The 21,837-nt window shown below is 36.4% G+C and overlaps 1 protein-coding gene across 7 annotated transcripts in view; it reads right to left on the bottom strand.

Moving 5' to 3' along the window:
* Positions 1–21,837, bottom strand: part of Rc3h2 (ring finger and CCCH-type domains 2) — a 65,302-nt gene that overhangs the window by 42,845 nt on the left and 620 nt on the right. For all 7 annotated transcript variants that reach the window (XR_015683112.1, XM_087652770.1, XM_087652771.1 and 4 more), the window contains 5 exon segments: positions 18,806–18,841; positions 15,290–15,586; positions 12,796–12,913; positions 10,018–10,251; positions 4,040–4,215 (listed from right to left, as the gene is read on the bottom strand). Coding sequence is in view for 5 of the 7 variants with exons in the window: in XM_087652770.1 (XP_087508896.1) it covers positions 4,040–4,215; positions 10,018–10,251; positions 12,796–12,913; positions 15,290–15,520 (759 nt within the window). In the remaining 2 variants the exon portion in view is untranslated.

Here is a 21,837-nt window from a genome sequence, read left to right on the forward strand (position 1 = left end):
ACAGAAGCACTATTATTAGGTACCTGTCTCTAAAACATCATTTTCCTTGCTTAGAAAGTTTTTTCTTTCTTTTTTTTTTTTAAAAAAAACTGTTTTAGTGAAAAAGTACCGCTTGTTTGGGGAGAAGCACAGGCTGAGTATATCACATCTTTCTAAGAGGGCTGAAGTAGATTAGTAGGAGCAGTATTTACTGTGGTTCTTTGAGAAATGAGAGAGATATTGCAGTTTCAGAAAGTAGAATACTATTTCTAAGGTTGAGAACTGTGTGCCTAGAACAGTGCTATCTGAAGTAAGTGTTCTTTTAATTCTGACTAAGTCTTTGTGTGTGACGACCGTGGGTAGGTCAAGAGGACAACTTTAGAAGTGAATACTCATCTTCCATCTTATTTGCTTTGTCTTCCATCCATCACTGAATGAGCTCTGAGACTTAAGACTCAAAGTACATATAAAACCACACCAAATTTTGAGATTCAAACTGGACAAATCATTTATCAATTCAAAACTCAAAATTCCCTGCTGCGCGTGATGGCATATACCTAAAATAAAAAGCATTCAAGAGGCTGAAACAGAAGAATCATGAGCACAAAGTTTGGCTTGTGTTATATAACAAGATCCTGTCACAAACAAGCACAATTTTGTTTTCCTAATTGGTAAAAGAAAAACAAAACAAAACAAAACCATCCAGCTACCTTAGTGGTTCTGTGTACTGAGCGGGTCTCAATCACAGACTCAAAACTGCAGAAATACCCTTGTCTGAACCGCCCAGATGCTAGGAATATGGGGTATAGGCTTCTATGTCCTGCTTTAGTAACTATTTTTATTTCTGCTGCTGGCATATCAGACAGTGGCAATATACCCCAATAACATGAGACAGAAAAATCTATCAGAATAGGCCATGAACTCTTTGGAAATCTATAAATAGGTATGTGTTTGAGATACTCAACGTTGTAATTAATATATTCTTTTGTTTATTTTATGTGAATGAGTATTCACCTGCATGTATACATGTACATTACAGGTGTGCTTTGTATCCATGGAGGCCAGAAAAGGGTGTCAGATTCCCTGGAACCACCATATAGATACTGAAAACCAAACCCAGGTCTTCTTCAAGAGCAGCAAGTATTCTTAACCACTGAGCCATTTATCACACCAGCCCCAATCAATACTATCTTAAACTTTAATATGAATGTGTATGGGGTGGTGGTGGACGTAACTTAGAAAGTCGGTATTCTTCAATAACCTACTTTATGAGAACATCAGAAAATAAAAGAATCAATTATTAACTTAAATAGGAGGGGGAAAAACTATCATAGCACACACCTAACCACCATATAGTGTACAGTGTATACATTGTGCCCCATGGGTAGCCAAAGCACCTAAGCAGTTGAAGACTTGGGTAACTAACAGAGCCTGAGCCATTTAAAGTACTAATAATGCACAGAGATCCTGTGTGAAGGGCTAAAGTTGTAGCTGAGTTGGTGGAGGGCTTCCCTAGCATGAACAAAGCTGGAGTTTGATCTCCAGCACCACATAAAAACTAGACACTGCAGTGATGCGCACCATCATCTCAGAAGTTGGGAGGTAAGAAGAAGAGGATCAAAAGTTTACAGTCATCCTCAGCTACATCACAAGGTCAAGGTCAATCTAGGATATAAGAAAACCTGTCTTGAAAAACAACACAAAACAATCAGACCTATTTATGAAGCTTTGAAAGATATACTCTCAAATCTACTGAATAAGGATTCCTGGTATTAGAGCCCAAAAACATAACATATAGATGCCTCGAATGCTGTGCTTTCAGTTGGGAACCACTACACTATGCATGAGAATCATTAATTATCCTTGTTCTAATTCCATGTTCAGTAAGCAAACAATCTGTACAGAAAAGGATCTATCCATATATGAATATTATTTATTTGGTATGTATATATGTGGGCATGTACGTGCCATGCATATGTGTGGACGTGAGAGGAAAAGTAACAGTCATCAGCACTCTCCTTCTAACATGTGGGATTCAGGTTTCAAACTTGTCAACAGGCTCAGTAGAGAGCATCTTTATCCACAAAGTTATTTCACTGCCATGTATTACAATTCTTATTAGAAATTGCCTGATGGGGTTGGGGATTTGGCTCAGTGGTAGAGCGCTTACCTAGGAAGCGCAAGGTCCTGGGTTCGGTCCCCAGCCACGGGAAAAAAAAAAAAAAAAGAAATTGCCTGATGATCTGCTGTATTTGATCATGATTATAGCAATCTTAATCCCGAGGAAAGATCATACAGGCACAAAAACCTAGTTGCTAAGTTGGTAAAGGTGATTGAAGGACAATGGACAGTGATGGCTGGACTGAAATTAGTTTCCTAAAATTAAATGTCATTTAAGTGGTATCTTTTGGCCCTTAAGTTTGCCTATCTTTAGCATCTTAAATTGTATGACAGTAAGGATGAGATGAAAAAAAATTGAAACACATTGTAACCTAGTGTGATGTAAACACTGGGAACTATTAATATGTAACAATCATAAACCAAAGAGTAGTTTGATACCAAGAGAAAAAAAAGGGTTGGATATTTCAGTGAAAAATAATGGGAAAGCCTAGTCAGTCAAGTGAGAATAACAATGATCTCTATAACTTGGCTACTTTGTGTAAAAACATGATGTTTGAAGAACCAGAGCATCACTTAAATCATTACCTCCTTTAAGGACATGAACTCAAGTACCACAACTATCAGGTAAAGTATGCAAACTTCATTAGCAAAGGTAAATAAATCCATCTGAACATACTTCCATCGTCAATCACCAGTTCTCTTAAGTAGAATACTTTCAAAGGAACTTTTTAAATCTTAGAGCCTTAAAATTAGCAAAGGAAGGTTGACACTTGTGATTTACTGTCACACAAGCAGTGAGGTGTGAGCTAACAACTCACACTTGAATAACTGTTCAGGTTTGCTCTTTCACTACCCATGTAAAGCTAAATACTGGCCCCCAAGGCCTGGCTGCTCATGGGGACCAAAGAATTCACACATACAATGTGACCTTGCTTCTTAATCTACAACTGTGGTTAAATAAAGATTCCAACAGTCAAGAGTTGTGCACAAGAGACACTGGCAGGCTTGGGGTCTGAGAACCACAGGAGGGATAGAGAGAAGGTGTTTTCACACCATGGGTAACGTGAGTCATGGCCACAAGGGCAAGCCAACTGAAGTTAACAGCAGCCCAGATGGAACATGGCAAATTATAATTTGGAGTTATTGATGGGGAAATAGATTTTAATGTCTTAGAGGGTAGATGTCTGCCCAGCTCTAGTGCTTATTCTTTTTTCTTTCTAATATATGCATAGCTGTCTTCAGACACACAAGAAGAGGGCATCGGAACCCATTACAGATGGCTTTGAGCCACTAGGTAGTTGCTGGGAATTGATCGCAGGACCTCTGGGGGAATTGTCAGTCCTGTCTTAACTGTCTTAAGCCCTGAGCCATCTCTCTAGTCCTTTTAAGGCTTATTATAATATTAAAAGTTGTATGTCTTTTCTCAGGGAACTGAATAATCAAAGACAGGGTGGAAGCCCCTGATAGAGTAAATGTTTTCCACAACTGATAACAGATGGAAAACAGGGATTTAGGTAGCTCCTCATCTATCAGTGACCTAAAATTCCATTTTAAAATAGTTTTCACATGCCATCAAACAAAATACCATAGAGCATGCCAATCTTCTCAACTTTTGAATTTTCTGTGGACTAATTTTACATTGAAGACTTTCATCAGTACATGAAAGACAAAGAAAACAATGAATTTCAAATACTTCCTCTTCTTGCAAAGCCTACAATGTGCTTTGTTAAAGCAACGGATATAAAGAAGAGAGGTGTCTCAGTTCATTTTTACAAGTTCCTCTAAGAATCTAAAGTTAGGATTTTACATATGTTCAATTCAATATTTCTTCTTTAGAAATAGTCTATTTCTGAAGGTCACTAGACTGGTAACATGGATTCTTAGAAGCCTCCATCTCAGGTATAAACCTGTAGTCTTCAGATAGTTGTATAGTGCTTACCTTAAAACAAGAAGCTCGGTACAGTAGCTGCACAACATGGCCAATACTTGTTTTTGATGCCTGAGGAAATCTTGGTTCTAGTCTTTGCACAACAAAAAGTACCAGAACTTTCCTAGAGAGAGCAGAACCATCTTCTAATGCCAGCAATACCAACTTCAAGGCTTCTTCTTGCATAGCTAGAAACAGTAAAGGAGCAAAATTATATTTGGGTATCAACTTATGGTGGTATAATCTATGGCTAATTAGAATGCAAAGAGGAAATCAAATATGTAACATCAATCAAGTGTCAGCAAAGCAACTCATGAGGTAAAGGTGTTTGTTGATCAAGGCTAGCAACCTGAGTTCAATCCCCAGAACCCAGGTAACTGTGGAAGAAAAGACTCCACAAAATTGTCCTCTGATGTCCACTCATGTTATGATGCAGTTAAACAGATCCAACATACACACATACAAAATTAAGTTTGTTGCTTTTGGCTTTTCAAGGCAGGGTTTCTCTGTGTACCTCTGTCTGTCCTGACTCAATCTGTAGCCCAGGCTGGCCTCATACATAATTGCTTGCCTCTGCTTTCCAAGTGCTGGGATTAAAAACATATGTCATGCCACCATGTTCAGCTCACAATATTAAACTTTTTAAAAAAATTTATACTTATGTGAAAAATTTCCCTACATGTGTGTGCATGTTCCATATGTGTGCCTTGTGTCCATAGCAATTAGAAACATAGGTGTCACAGGACACCTAAAAGTGGAGTTTACAGATGGTAAGCCACTATGTGGATACTAAGAATTCAACCTGAGGTCCTTGGCAAGAGCAAAGAGTGATCTTAATCAGTGAATCACCTTTACAGTCATATAAATAAAAAATTTAAAAGTTACCAAGGGGGGATGAAAGGGGAGACATACATACTTTGCACTAATCAATTAGAACACAGATGTGAACAGAACATCCTTTCTTTTATTTTTATTATTATTTTTAAGATTATGTATACCTCAGCCTGAGTCTATACATCTAAGTACAGATGCATTTGCATTATCAGGCCAGAGGTCTGATCACTTAAGAGACTTGAGTTACAAATGAGTCACTGGACATAGATTCTAGGATTCAAACTCTATAATAGCAGTAACTGCTCTTAACCACTGAGTCATCTCTCCAGCCCAGGGTACAAAAATTTTAATAAAATATCTTCTGTAGGTATACAACAATCAATTAGATAATGATTTTGATGAGAAAGTAATTCATGAAAACAGAACTACTTTGACAGTGATAATTCTTAAGGACATACAAACTTGGTTTATGTACAAGACAGTTTCTGTGCCTGTCAAAAACTATTATGTCTATAATTTAAGTAATACTGGCCTTTAGGTAAAGTACCTAAAGAAGACATTAATTTCACTTATACTGCTTGCCTGCTTGCTTGTTTGCTTGATTTATATCAGGGCAGACAAGTTTGAGGCCTGCCTGATCTACAAATCGAGTTGCAGGACAGTCAATTCTACACAAAGAAACTCTGTCTAGAAAAAACAAAAAGATAAAACAACAAAATAGGCTTATATTATCTTAGCCATAGAATTCTTTCTTGCCTATTATAATACAAGGGCCTTAATTCCACCCCAGCAATGTAAAATAAAAAGGTGGTTTGCAATATCCAAAGGCATTTAGTACATTCACAATGTTGTACAACCATTAACTGTACCAAGTTCAAAGACATTTTTCACTGCTCTAAAGGAAACTCATAATCATCAAGAGCTCATTTCTGGTAATATTTTCTCCTCGCCAATCACTCATTTCCTATCAGGTTTCCTACAAGTACCACAGTATTTTCAAACATCATCTACAAGCAGCATGTATCACTCCACGGATATAATCAAATTTTGGTTTACATTTCTTTACATGGTTAGACAGTACTCTATGAACACATTATGCTTTGACTATGCCTTTATTAGTTGACTGACAAAAAAACTTTTACCTTTTCTTTACTATAAAATAAATGGCCTATATTCAAGACTATCCCTATCGAGATAATACAGGGAAAAGTTCCAGATAAAAGAACACTAAAGATCTTTGGGAAGGTGGCGGGGGGGGGGGGGGGCAGCGATTGGGATGTAAAATGAATAAATAAATAATGGGGGGAAAAAAGAACATTAAAGACCAAAGCACGGTGGCACATTAGTGAAATCAACACTGAAGGTCTTTGAGACAGGTCTTGAAATCCCAAGCTGGCCTCTAACTCATCTTTTTACTTGATCCTCCCAAGTGCCTAAATTACAGGTATGAACAATGATGACCAGCTTGTGCCCACCTTTTAATTATTGTAAATATTACTATTATAAACACTTGTGTCCAAGTATCAGAAGGCCTAGTAAACTCCTTAGTAATGTTTAATTTTAGGAGGCTTGCCAAAATCTTATCTGTACAGGAAAGCAACATTTCCTATGTCATATTTTCCGCATCATTACTAACTTGTCAGGTGGATTTTTGGTTTTAATTATGACAAATCAAACATGTACTAAGTAGCATCTCGTTATGGTTTATTAATTTTGTGAGTGTGTGTGTATGTGTGTGTTGTAGGGTAACTTCGGTCATGGTCTAGCAACAGAGCTGCTAAATGGTGGTACATGCCTTGAAGCCTAACACTTGGGAGAGCAGAGGCAGGCAGATTTCTGTAAGTTCAAGGGTGGCCCGGTTTATAGAGCAAGTTCCAGGACAGCCAAGGATGATTTACATTTCCATACTAACTAAAGACTTTCAGTATCTTTTGTAGCAGTGGTTCTCAACCTGTGTGGGTTATGACCCCTTTGGTATCGTTTCCCAGGTATCCTGAGTATCAGATATTTACATTATGATTCATAACAGTAGCAAAATTACAGTTATAAAGTATCAATGAAATAATTTTATGGTTGGGGGTGTATGTGTGCTGGCTAGTTTTATGTGTCAACTTGACACAAGGTGGAGTTATCACAAAAAAAGAAGCCTCCCTTGAGGAAATGCCTCCATGAAATTCAGCTGTAAGGCATTTTCTCAACTAGTGATTGGGGGGGGGGGGTGACCCAGCCCTTTGTGGGTGATGCCATCCCTGGGCTGGAGGTCTTGGGTTCTATAAGACAGCAAGCTGATCAAGCCAGGGGAAGCAAGCCAGTAAGTAATATCCTTCCATGCCTTCTGCATCAGCTCCTGCTCCCTGACCTGCCTGAGTTCCAGTCCTTGCCTCCCCAACTTGCTTCTTGGTCGTGATGTTTGTGCAGGAATAAAAACCCTGACTAAGACGGGGTGGGGAGGAGTGCGGGGTGGAGTCACCATACATGAACTGTATTAAAGGGTTATAGCATTAGGAAGATTGAAAACTACAACTATAAAGGCTTGTTTTCTATCCATCTCTTATTTACATGTTAAGTCTTTGATACACTTTTAAATCAGGCTTTTGTCTCTTTGAGGTACAATAAGAAATATTTGTACTACTAGTACTTTTACAGATAAAAAAATAAAACAAATATCCAAAAGAAACATCCTTAAATTAAAACCATAAAGAATGAGGTTTTTCAACTTTGTACTGTGCAAGATTTAAAGCATATCCAAAATAGAAAAACATGTTAACTCTTACTACTGTAACTGCTTTCAGAAAGGTTTGTCTACTTTTTCACTTTTCTAGTTTATTTTACTTGTTGTGCTTTGATGTAAGTCCAAGACAAAATATTACTTTACTCTTAAATACTTCTAATAGGTGATGCTTTTTAAATTTTCAAAATAAAATCATTATCACATCTAACAAAAGTAACGAGGGGTTGGGGATTTAGCTCAGTGGTAGAGTGCTTGCCTAGCAAGCGCAAGGTCCTGGGTTCAGTCCCCAGCTCCGAAAGAAAGAAAAAAAAAAAAAAGTAACGAATTTCCTTAATCTTAATATCTAGTTCCCATTTTATTTTTCCCATCGTCTTAGAAACATTTGCTTACAGTTGATTTAAGTTTTCAAAGATAATTAAAAAGGGCCTAATTCTTTGGCCATATTTCATTCCAGTTGTCTTAATGTTTCTCATTAAAAATTATTTCCTAAGGAATGGATACAGAAAATGTGGTACATTTACACAATGGAATACTATTAAAAAACGATGACTACGTGAAATTCTTGGGCAAATGGATGGAACTTGAAAATATCATCCTGAGTGAGATAACCCAGTCACAAAAGAACACACATGGTATGCGCTCACTGGTAAGTGACTATTAACCCAAAAGTTGGGAATATCCAAGATATAATTTATAGACCAGATGAAGCTCAAGAAGAAGGAAGACCAAAGTGTGGATGCTTCAGTCCTTCTTAGAAGGAGGAACAAAATACTCATGGGAGAAAATACAGGGACAAAGAGTGGAACAGGGACTGAAGGAAAGGCCACCCAGAGATCATCCTACCTGGGGATCCATCCCATATGCAGCCACCAAACCCAGTCACTATTGCTGATGCCAAGAAGTGCTTGCTGATAGGAGCCTGATATGGATGTCTCCTGAGAGGCTTTGCTAGAACCTTACTGATATAGATGAGGATGCGTGCAGCTAACTATCAGACTGAGCACAGGGACCCCAAAGGAGTTAAGAGAAAGGACTGAAGGAGCTGAAGGGGTTTGCAACAGCAATTATCAACCAACCATAAGCTTGAGCTCCCAAGGACTAACCCACCAAAGAAAGAGTACACATGGAGGGACCCATGGTTCCAGCTGCATATGTAGCAAAGGATAGCATTGTCCAGCATCAATAGCAGAAGCCCTGTGAAGGCTTGTTTCCCCAGTGTGCCAGGGAATGCCAGGGTGTTGAGGTAGGAGTGGATGGGTGAGAGTGAGAGCATCTTCATAAAAGCAGGGGGAGGGGGAGAGAGAGGGAAAGGGGATTACACCTGAAATGTAAACACATAAAATATCTAATAAAAAATAAATATTAAAAAAAATCCTAATACTGTCTCAAAAAAACAAAAACAAAATAAAAGTTTCCTAAGAGCTGAAAAGATGGCTCAGCGGTTAAGAACATTTGCTACTTTTCCAGAGGTTCTGTGTGTAGTTCTGAGCACCCCAGTCAGCTCAATATTGTCCATAACTCCAGTTCCAGGATATCTGATAGCCTCCTCTGGTCTCAAGTACCTCTATATGTGTGACATACACTTACACAGACAAAATTAAATCTTTACAGAAAAATGTTTCCCAGCTGAGACAAAAGTAATACAAAGTTGGAGGCCAGCCTGTACTATTCACAAAGTACTCTAGGCCAGCCTTAACTGTTTATGAGACTTATTAAAAAAACAACAACCAGGGGGCTGGGGATTTAGCTCAGTGGTAGAGCGCTTACCTAGGAAGCGCAAGGCCCTGGGTTCGGTCCCCAGCTCCGGAAAAAAAAAAAAAAAAAAAAAAAAAAAAACAACAACCCAAAACCATCCAAACAAAATTTGTTTCTTATACAAATTCTACCCAAATTACAGTTCTAAACCAAGAGATAACAAATCTCCAAGAAACAAAGTACTTCATAACTTGGCATAAAGATTGTTTTAAACAGGATATACATAGCATTGATCATAAGGGAATTTCTTGCTGGTTTAATATTTTTAATGTTTTCCAAATATTAACTATCAATTAAAGTTTATTATTTCTATAATGCATCCTCCCCCAATACTTTACCTTCCTTCACATACTACTATCTGTAGAGTTGTAGGCCCCTTCTTAGATCAATTTAATAATTTGCAAATTGGAGATGAGTCCTTTCTACTATCTGTAGAGTTGTAGGCCCCTTTTTAGATCAATTTAATAATTTGCAAATTGGAGATGAGTCCTTTATCTCACTGACGCCTAGGGATTAAATGAGAAGTTTCTTCCAAAGCACTGGCTATAAGAATAGACTATGAGTCACACAATACTATGTCAGGATATGCAGGATTTTTACTTGGCCCTAAAAATTGGCATCCTCAAAGTCTGATAGCCAATAAAAACACTAAAATGATGATCTATTTTACCTGGCCCTAGAAACTGGCATCCTCGAGCCCTGACAGCAGCCCACAGGTTGGCAGACAGCTGCTGAGGGTTCTGGTGCTGCAGTATCAGTTCTGTCACAGTTCTTTCTCCTAGTGAACGGGCCGCTCGCATAGCTCTGACACGACCTTCTTCCTCCACCAGTTGACAGTTTACAAGTGTAACTAGTTTCCTTTGCATTGGACGGCTCAGGGCACTCTGGTTCAAACTAGCTACACCTTTAACAAATGGAGACATAAGAAACAACATTTTCAGTTAAAATAAAGACAATTTTTATCATCTGTATTTAATTATTAAATGATATTTTATTTTTTAAGTGAATATTCTGTCCCTGTTTATTACCATTTCGTAGTAATAAAGAACCTAATTCTTTTTTTTTTATGCCCCCTCCCCCCTCCCCCCCGCACCCAAGAACCTAATTCTTAATGCTTCAGATTTCATTTCAGTGCCTCGTTCTATAGGCTTGATCTGTCCAAATCTATATTGGAATTTACCTTACTCTATGTTTATAGTATAGTTTAATAAAGAAACTAGAGGTAAATTTACAGACAAGTGAATACAAGTTTTAACCTTAAAAAGTAACAATAATAGACATTTTTAAAAATGAAATTGCCCAGAAGAAATATGCAACACTGTTTAAATATAGTTCCCTTCCTTTGAACCTACAACGGGGCAGTACTCAGAAATCCTCCACTCTTCTATATCATACATTTCTTCCCCTACCCTGCCCCCGTCCTGTTAAATCATTTCCTTCAGCAAATTACATTAGAACAAGTGTGCTACCATTTCATCTGTCTTAAAAATGGAAATAATTTTTTTTAAAGTATTCTTTTTCCTTTACTAGCTGTCTTATTTCTTTACTTCCTTGTATAGTAAATCTTCTATTATCTGCCTTCCTCTCTCACTGTTCCCTTTTTTGAAGACGAAGCCTAGACTGGTCTCAAACATGCTATGTACCCATGCTGCCCTTAAACTTCTAGTTCTTCTGCTTTCAGCCTGGCTATCTTGTACATTTTTCTATATATACTATTTTCAACTTCTTGCTTCACAATCTGGAAAACCTGTTCCAATTAAAGTTTTGCTACACTACCTCTTACATCAAATTGCTCAAGACAGTTACATGCACTTTACTAAATCCACAGTTAATCCTCAACCCTTACTTTGACTTTCCAGTAACTTTCAATATAAATTACTTTACTCTTTAAAGCACTTTGTTTTGGTTACCAGAACATTCCATTTTCTTAGTTTTTTTCTATCTAGCATCCTTTGACAGCAGTTTTTAACTCTTACCCTGATCTACCTACTTAAAGAGACTTACTTATAAATGCATTACTTAAATGATCTCATCTAGTCTTATTGCTCTAAAAAATTTCATATCATAATAATCCCCAAAGTTACAGACCATGCACTTCATGCTTATTCAAAATTCATACATCCAGTGGCATAAAATACCATCTAAGTCAGTGATTCTGTGGGTCACTATTTCTTGGGGGTCAAGCAACCCTTTCACAGGGGTCACATCAGGTATCCTGCATATTAGATGTTTATAACATGATTCATGAACAAAATTACAGTTATGAAGTAGCAACAAAAAATAATTTTGTAGCTGTTGCTTACTGTAACATGAGAAACTGTGTTAAAAGTTAAGTGTTAAGAAGGTTGACTGCTCTAAGTGAATCTTACATGGCTCAAATTTACTAAAACCAAAATTGACTAGAGCTTTTTATTCAAACCCGATCTACCCAAAAGCTGTGCCAAGCCTCTTTGCAGGTGCTCAAGCAAAAACTTCAGGAATTGCACTTGCCCCTTCTACTCTGTCTCTCAAACTCCAAATCCAGGAAACATTCTTAGGGAAATATTCTTGCCTTACCTTCAAAATGCATCCAAACTTGGTACCAAGCTCTACTTTTATTAACTGCTCAACTGCTTCCTAACTCTGTGCTTTTTACTTTTGTCCTTCTACACAGTCTGAAGAATAAAGTGACCCTTTAATATCAGTCAGATTATGTCATCACTCTGTCCAATACCACTTCCCAACTTCATTAAGAGCAAAAGCTCAAGTCTTTAAATAGTCTGAAAGTCAGCACATGTTCTTCCCTCATGATATTTTACCTCAACTTTCCTTGAAACAGTCTCCTCACTCATATTACTCCAAGCACACTCCTCTTGCCATGGGAACAATACACTGAATGGCTACTCCTTCTGCCTAGAAAACACTTTTCCAGGAACTACATGGGTACCTATTTCACTTCTTTTACCTCAATTTATTTTCAAAAGCCACACTCTAAACAAGAACTTCATTAGACATTCTTAAAATCTACAGACTTACTTAAGAGTCTTTATCCTTTCACACTGATATTCTAACTCCTATGTATTTTTTTATATAAATTATCACTTACACTATATAACCTAATTCATCATACTGTTTATTATAGTTTTTCCTTTTACTGAAATACAAGTTTTACATGTAGGTCAAGAATGTATATTCATATAAAGTATCGAAAGCTTCCCAAGCCCATGTTCTATTAACAGGCACAAAATAAATATTTGACTCATTCGAAAACTATTACATTTATAAGGAATAGCTAGCTAACCAGAAAAAAGTGATAAACTACAATTCTGCTTTTGTTAAAGCAATTAATTATTATACTTGCATATCCATCCAATAGACTGCAGACTCAGTGACAGGCAGTGACTTGAGCTCAACATTTAACACTTAATCAGGTCTCCCACAGCAATACAAACACTTCTTATGAACTTACCTTTACCTCCACTTAGTGGTTTTAAGTAGAGTGCCAAATCCTCCACACATTTTTTTGCCACTTCATAGTGTTTATTCTCACCTAGATTACTTAACTTTATTGACTGATGATCTGGTACCTACAGAAAAAAAATGCAGAGATACATTCATTCAGTTCATGCAACTTCTCTTTATGGTGGCAGACATCTTTTTTTTTTTTTTTTTTTTTTTGGGTTCTTTTTTTCGGAGCTGGGGACCGAACCCAGGGCCTTGCGCTTCCTAGGTAAGCGCTCTACCACTGAGCTAAATCCCCAGCCCCTGCAACTTCTCTTTATAAATCTGCTAATAATCTTAAAATAAAATTGTAATACAGAGATACTACATCAAAGCCACAAGTGAACTTAAAACAACGCTGAAAAGTTAACAGTATTTTATAAATGCTAATCTTTTAGAGTTCATAATTGTCATAATTATAAAAGATGTTAATATGAGGTGGCTGGAGAAGATAGCTTAGAGGTTAGGAGCATGTATTTCCTTTCCAAAGGATCCAAGTTCAATTCCCAGCACCCACATTGGGCAGCTCACAGTCACTTTTAAATCTAGCTCCAAAGGATCCAAGATCTTTGGCATTTTCAGGTACTATACTTAGATGCACATACGCACATACAGAAACAACATATTAGATTAAAATTTTTCAAAAGATGCTAATATAAGAGGAAGTTGTGGAACCAATAAAGTTGATACTACTTTATTTGATTTACCTATTAAATTTATAATTTATGATCTATCTGTCCTTGGTATAAGTACCAGAGATGTAACTCATTGATAACAATTCGCAACTAGCAAACGTGAGGCTCTCAATTTAACCTCTACCACCAGAAGAAGGATAAAAATAAGATAAAAAATGTGGGTAAACTTGCCATTAAAAAATTTAATTGATATCAAATTCCACATCTGCAAAATAAAAATAACTACATGTTTTATAATGTTATTATAAAAGTTCAATTCAGTTCCATAAACACCAACAAATATAGAGTATTTCTCATGTGTTTACACTATGGATCCATCAATAATCCAAAAAGAAAATGTCTTGTTTCAAAGAGTTTAAATACTAGAGACAAGCCAATAAATAAATGAATAAACAAATACTATGTTAGAAGGTGATCAATGAAAATACAATACAACTGTTGTAAACAGAATGAGAAATATGGAGACGACTAGAAAGATTGCTTGGCGGTTAAGAGCCCTTGCTGCTCTCCCATATACTGTAGGTTCAGATCCTAGAACCCATGTTGGACAATTCATCAATAGCTTTAACTTCAGCTTCAAGGAACTCAAAACATCTTTGGAGCATCTGTGTGCACGTGACATTCACGCACAGAGACACACAAAAATAAAGATAAGGATTTAAAACTGTGCATATCCCTACATACAGACACATACATGGATAGACACAATGACACAAGAAAGAACTGGAGGTAGGGGCTGGGGATTTAGCTCAGTGGTAGAGCGCTTACCTAGGAAGCGCAAGGCCCTGGGTTCGGTCCCCAGCTCCGAAAAAAAGAACCAAAAAAAAAAAAAAAAAAGAAAGAACTGGAGGAGGGTTGCAATTTAGTGGTGTAGTCATCATAAACTTCATGAAGAACTGCAACATTTGTAATTTCTTCAAAGTGGAGAGGAAAGAATCGTTCTAGGCAAAGACACTTTCAAAATCCCTATGCATTAATACACATATCTAAGAACTGGTCAGGAGAGCAATATAAATACAGATAGTGAAGAGATGAGCCTGAAAAGATTTGTATTACAATGCACAGATCCATAGGTTATTTTTACATACTAAAATAACACATTTATTCAGAAGGAACACTAAGACTTCCTGAGCTATAGGAGACAGGCAGTAGCTATCGCTATTGCAAGAAAGAAAGTTATTTTATTGAACTTTAAAGTGTGACTGTTGGCAAGAGAGCATTATTTTATGACCCAGTAAAAAAAAATATGCTTCCAATTAAGCCATGACCCTACTGATTACAGAATTACTGCTAAGATTCTAAAACAGTGAAAATAGATATTGAGCATTAGTAGGACAACTTCACTTATCAAGATATTAAAGAAATAAACACAGTGAGTTATTACATTTACCAACTAAAGTTACAAATAAAACCAACGAAGTCACCATCTAAGAGCTTTAGTCTTTTTTCTATCTAAGCCTCTGATTTTATTTCTTTTCATGATCTAACAAATAAATATGGTTATTCATACACAAACAGTTTCTCAACTACCAAAGTACTTATATACCTAAATTCTGGACTTGGTATTAAAACCAGAACAAAGGAATATATAACTGTAGTGGGATTCATTATTTTGCTTAAGAATTTAATTGGTATCTTTGTAGGAACACACCATAAAAAGTAAATACGCCTTTTAGGTTTCAACTACCATTCAACATACACTGTACCAGCTAATGAATTAATCTTGACAACTGATACAATAAACCAGTAAAAATACTAGACACCTACCTGGGCTCCAACTAACTGAAGAAGTGCAAAGTTGACAGGGAGCACATCAATGTCTGTGTTTATGGCAGTCTGGTCAAAAGGACACGCTTTTCGGTGAAGTTTATTCAAGCAGGTCTTGCAAACAGTGTGTGAACAACCTAAACTGATGGGTTTGTGCACATTCTCATCAAATTCATTATAGCAGATTGGACAGGACAGAAACTCTGTCCATTGAGCGGCCTGCACAGGCATTGTGGAAGCTGATGCTCGGGTTAGCAGACTAGCAGATCATTATTTTGCTGTGTAGTGTTTTTTAAGCTGCAAATGGACAAAAGCAAGATTTAACAATATAGTTATTAGTCATTCACTTAACTGTTAAAATCAACTACTCTAGAATCTAAAACATTTCTATATATAGGATTTAGATGTCTCTATAACAATAAACAACAAAATAGATGTTGAATTACATTTTGCAAATTTACCCAGAGACAATTTATTAATACTATTCCTTTCAAATAAATTCTACTGGTTGTTCATGCAATAGTAATCAAAATTTTTGAGTATTTTTCTTAGTGACCAGTACATTCTATTTTTATGTTCTACGTTTTTATTTTGCATGAGTATGTGTTCATGTGTACGTATGTGGGCCCATGTGTGCATGCTAGTCAGTTCTCTCCTTCCACCATGTGGAATCTGGGGACAGAGCACACAGATCATCTGGCTTGGCGGTAAGCATCTTTACCACTTCACACACCCCTTCCTCTATTTAAGAACACAACTATGTCTGGTGGTGGTGGCACATACGCCTTTAATTCCAGCACTTAGGAAGCAGAGGTAGGTGGATCTTTGCAAGTTCAAGATTAGCATGTCTACAGAGTGAGTTTCAGGACAGCCAAGACTTGAAAAACCCGGACTTGAAAAACCTAAACAAATACAAAACAACAACAACAACAACAACAACACACAAACTACTGGACCATTAAAAGTTTGAAATGTTTTCCTTGGATAACCACTACCTCAAAATATACTGATATGGCTTAACAGCTAGTAAGCATCACAAACTATTGATCAAAATAATATTGTATGGATGGGGCTGTAGCTCCGTCAGTCAGCTCAGCAGTCAGTATTTTTCAATTCAAAACTTATGTTAGTCTGACAAAGGCCATCAGGTAAACAACAAATCTAGGTATTTAGGGTAATTAAACCTCCAAATGCTTTCACATAAATGCTTACAAAATACATTAGATGTACAGAATGCTAGATGCTTAGAAAGAGTAGTCAGTATCAGCAGAAACATATTAACAGCAGCACTCTCCAGGACCCCTAGAGACAAACAAAACTTTAGTGGCCTTTACAGTGCTTTAATATTTAATTTTTTTTTCCTTTAGCCAGGCAGGAGTGGTACATGCCTTTTATCTCAGCACTCAGAGGCAGAGGCAGGGGGAATTTCTGAGTTCAAGGCTAACCTTGAACAAGAGCAAGTTCCAGGACAGCTAGGGCTACATAGAGAAAACCTTTCTTAAAAAAACTTTTTTAAAAATTAAAAAAAAATTTAAAGTTTACTTGGTAAACATGAATTACAGGTTGTAATATACAAAAAAAAAAAAAAAGAATCCCATACAATGTATAAAGCTTTATTAACAGCTCTAATGAGGAAAAAATTATATATCAATATCAACATATTTACTTCTAAGCAATTCAGATTTGTCAAATTATAAATTATTTTTTCACTTTATCCTCAAACTATAAAGCTGATTAGAGCCACCAATCTAAAACCAGTCTACTACCAACTGTAGAAATTGCCAATAAGCAGGTGAGCAAATATTTTTTGAAACTAAAATATTTGATGTTCTACTTTCTGGCTGTAGAATTATAAATCCAGGCAGAAGATGAATTAAAATCTACAACTAGAACTCTGAATTAGTAACATAAAATGGTATTTTGCTAAACAGACACTTGTGTAGAAACACTAACTCTACTGAGTTAGGGTATCACAAACTACTTGGCAACAGCAAAGAACTAACCCCCTTAGTTCTCCAAGACCACTGGGACAGCCCTCTAGACGCACCTGACAGCTCTATAATATATGTGTGTTTACATACACACACACATATACATGTACATATGTTTATCTAAATAAGAGCATATAATACTAATTCATATTAGAAACTAAATAAATGCCTGTAAAATGTAAAGAACAACTCTAAATCAAACTAACCACACTATCAATTTTGCCCCCTGTTATATCCCAGATTCCAATAGCAAACTTACAAACTAAACTTTCCTTATATATGATATGATTTGATTCCTAAAGATCTTTTCCTTTAGTATTGTGGTCAATAAATTCTAAGTTACTCAAATAAAAACTGAACATTTTATCCAAAACATAGAAACGGGCATAACCATTACAATATTTAATTAGTGACATAGAAATTTCAACTCTCTATTTAAAAGTTTATCTACAAAATACTTTTACAATTACCCGAAACTATTCTTTTAAAACAGGGATTCTCTGTCCTGGAGCTCGATCTGTAGACTCAGCTGGCCTTGAACTCAGAGATACTCCTGCCTCTGCTTCTTTGGTGCTGGGGCTAAAAGGCCTGCACCACCACCATCCAGCCCCTCTTTTTTTTTTTTTACACCCAGACTCTTACTATCTTTATAGTTTTAAAAGCACATACATAAACAATGCAGAGCTCAGTATACTAATTTATAGAACTTTTAGGCATACAGTGATATATTTTAACAATGACTCATTTGATTCAGTAGAAATCATAATTGCTGCTAACATTAATAGTGACTGGTAAAGCACTTATCCCTAAATATACTTCCCACATGTTTCAAGTTGCGATACAATGGATTAAAAGGCCCAAAAGTCTAGATGCCTACAGAGACTGAGAAAACATTCTCACTTTGTATTAACTAATTTCCGTACCTAGTTTTTAACACCAAAAAAGTACAAGATAAAGCACAGGAAGAGAAACACTAAATTAGAGGCAGAACTTAAAACAGGCTCAGAACCCCAAGCTGTAAGTTCCTTGGTATGAGTCCAAATTCACGATATACAAAGAGTAATGAACTTTTTTTTTTTAAGGGAGGGAGGGAGAGGGGGAGAGGAAGGGAGGAGGGACAGGGAGGAGGGAGGGAGAAGGAAGGTGGGAGGGAGGGACGGAGAGAAAGTGAGAATTGGACATGTCTTATAGATGCAAATTACAAACTTCTTTACCAAAATAAAAACCATACTAGCTAAACACTTTCATTTTCTGTTACTTATATTACACAGTCAGTTCAGGACCATGACCCTTTTAAAAAGTCAGAATAGAGTATATGCCTTTTTCACTACTTTGTGTGTAAAACATAGTAACATAACACAGCATTTTATAATTTCTTATAAACATACACTTAAGAGGTTGGTTCTGGTAAACAATCATTATTTATATTTGAGTACTATATTGGACTACATTGATACTTCCCCATATTAACGTATCAAAGTAATTAGCTTTGTTCACGGATGTAGCTCAGTGGCAGAACACTTGCCTAATGTTTGTGAAGCTTTAAATTCAATCCCCGGTACTGCAAAACAAAACAAAACAAAACACAGCTTTAGATTTAAAGTCATACTAAAAGCATCAGAAGTACAATGTAAGATTTAACTTAAACAACAAGCAAACAAAAGCTAATGGAGATTTCTGCAAACTCTACAGCTCAGCATTCACGTACAAGAGATTGTGGAGACAAAACCAGCTATACCACAACTGTTGCTTTGTTTCAATTTATAAAATGGATGAGATCAAATTTTACTCTTCAAATTAGGGGCTGAACCCAATTTTTAAAGTAAGAGAGAACTTTCAATGCATTCTAATAGGGAAATAACTTCCAATTTTAAATAACAAAGTTATGCCTCGTTAGTGATGGCTAGCTAAGACTGAACTTAGTTATTCTGCCTCCAGATAACTTTATCTTTCTTTTCTTTTCTTCTTTCACTGTATGTAGCCTGGCTGTCCTGGAACTCAATCTGTAGACCAGGGTGGCCAAAAAACCACAGAGATCCACCAGTCTCTGTCTCCCAAGTAATGGAATTAAAGGCTTGCTTGCGCCAACATGTGGCTAACCTTATCTTTCTTATTACTAAAGCTTTTAGTACTCTAATTATTCTGATTCTAAAAGGAAACCACTGGGAAAGTTTTGGGTTCCGTATGTATGTATGTATGTATGTATGTATGTATGTATGTAGTCACTGTATGGCAGTTGACGCTATAGATACTAAGGAAGCTCACGGCAAGAGGACTATTGGCAAGCTAAAGGTTACAGGCTACACAGGGAGTTTGAGCCTAGACTGGGTTAGAATGAGACCCTGAATCAACGAATAAAAAAACCAAAAACCAGCCAGGCGGTGGTGCCTTTTATCCCAGCACTAGGGAGGCAGAGGTAAGTGGATAGCCGTGAGTTCAAGGCCAGTCTCATCTACAGAAAAGAGTTCTAAAACAGCCAGGATTACATGTTTAAAAAAAAAAAAAAAACTGTCTTGAAAAAAAGTTTAAAAAAAAAAAGCAAAACACACACACAAAAAAAATTACAACAACTTCTGGTTTTCAAATTTTTAAAAAAGAAAAAACATAGCTGAATCAATTGTGGTATATTTTGTATAAGCTAAGTGAAATATCATTTTAACATGTCATCATGTAAAAACTTAAACATTAAAATGTATTAGAGTTCTATTAAGTCTTTGAATTGTAGTATATATTTTGCATTTAACAACACATTTCAAATTACACTAGTTTTATTTCAAGTCCTTAGCTATCACATGTGGCTATCAGGTATACAGGTAAATCTAGACAAACACGGTAGAACAATACTCAAGATCTGATTTTTTATTGGAAATTGAAGTAAAAGTCACACTTAAGAACTTAATGGAATTAGAAAACTCACAAAGATGTATGTAATTGACAACACTTACAAGATTGGGTGCAATTCATTTTTAATTTCCAATCAGTTTTATTTTTAACCATAGACTTCCCTTTTCCATCTCCAGGAAGTGAAATTTCAACCCAGTTCAACCAAAAATAATTAAGTACTTATTACAACCTTGTTAAGTAAGGGATGGTGGTGCACACCTTTATTCCCAGTGTGCGTGAGGCAGAAGCAGGTGCTGTTCTCTGTGAGTTCAATGTCAGCCTAGTCTACATAGTGAGTTACAGGACAGTCAGGGCTATTTGTAGAGGGGAATCTTGTCTTAAAGGACAAAACAAAACAAAACAAAAAACAAAACAGACAAATCTTGTTACAAATTTACAGCACTCTTACCAATCACACAATGTACAGATTCTAGTTTTAACTATAAAATCCCGAGTGTAAAAATAATGCCTCTGCCAACTGGAAGGCAGAAAATTGCAAACACAGAAACTAAATTAGTGAAACATGAACAAGAATGGTAAGTCCTCTTGCGCGTCATATTAACACAATAACCAACTGGGGTGATTCAAAGGCCCGACTACTGAATTAGACTTCAACTCAACTCAATTCTCAAAGAATAAAAGTCTGTTTAATATGGTACCTGTCTTCTCTAAACAAGACTAAAAAATATATTAAACGTTTTGTCCTTCTAACAGTTCTCCAAACTCTGAAATGCTGGGAAACATGAATCACCAAATCAACAAAACAATGGCAATCTTGGAAAATAGCCTTTAATAGGATGAGATAGTCTCTGGTTTTTCAAGGACCATGTTAGTGAACAATTTAAGATATGGATTTTGATGTCAGAATAGTGATGTAGTTTTTTAACTAGATAAAGGTAGAAACAGGAATCTACAAACTATTCTTAATGATTCCAAGTCTTAGGCTGTGTAACCATAAAGAGACTAGATCCACCAACTAAAACATTCGCTTCTTTCCTTCTGTCAAATAATATCACTTTAGTGTCGTTATTAGCTTTCTCTGGTTAACTAAAAGTTTTTACTCTAAACTGTGACTACCAAAAATGACAATAAGATTAGTCAAACACTTTAACACTTTATTTCGAATTTTAAATCAACTCTAATTACAGTGGTTGAAGGTGAGAAGAAATTCCTAAGGGTCTTAGGTAAGAGATTGGGATTAAAAAAAAAAATCAAGGTGGAGCTTAAACAAAAAATCTAAACAGATTGAGAATCACTGAATTTGATTACTTTAAAAGTCTGTGATTACTTTAAACTATTTTGGTCTGAAGGCTGTGTCTGCCAGTATTACTCCAGTAATTTCAAGAATGGAAATGACAGCTACCCTTATCTCCTTCCTAAAGACAGAAAAGTACAGCTGTTTCTCTTAGAAACAAAGATGCTTTCTACCATTCTCCTAAGATGGTGGAAGTCTCCTTATGAGGCTCCCCCAAGCAAAATAAGAAGAAAGAGGGGAAGAAAGCTATAGCAGAATTCCCTGGCTGTGCTTCATGCCATCGCTCCTAGTCACATCCCCTGGTCCAGCCATCTCCCTCCAGGGAGGTTAAGCCCTCCCTGGGCATTGTTTGGCCAGGGTTCCTATTTACACCACTCAGATCGCCTCCACCATCCCAGCGCTTTGGTCTCGGTAAGCCG

The sequence above is a fragment of the Rattus norvegicus genome, chromosome 3, assembly GCF_021556685.1.
Source record: "Rattus norvegicus strain SHRSP/BbbUtx chromosome 3, alternate assembly SHRSP_T2T, whole genome shotgun sequence".
NCBI lineage: Eukaryota > Metazoa > Chordata > Mammalia > Rodentia > Muridae > Rattus > Rattus norvegicus.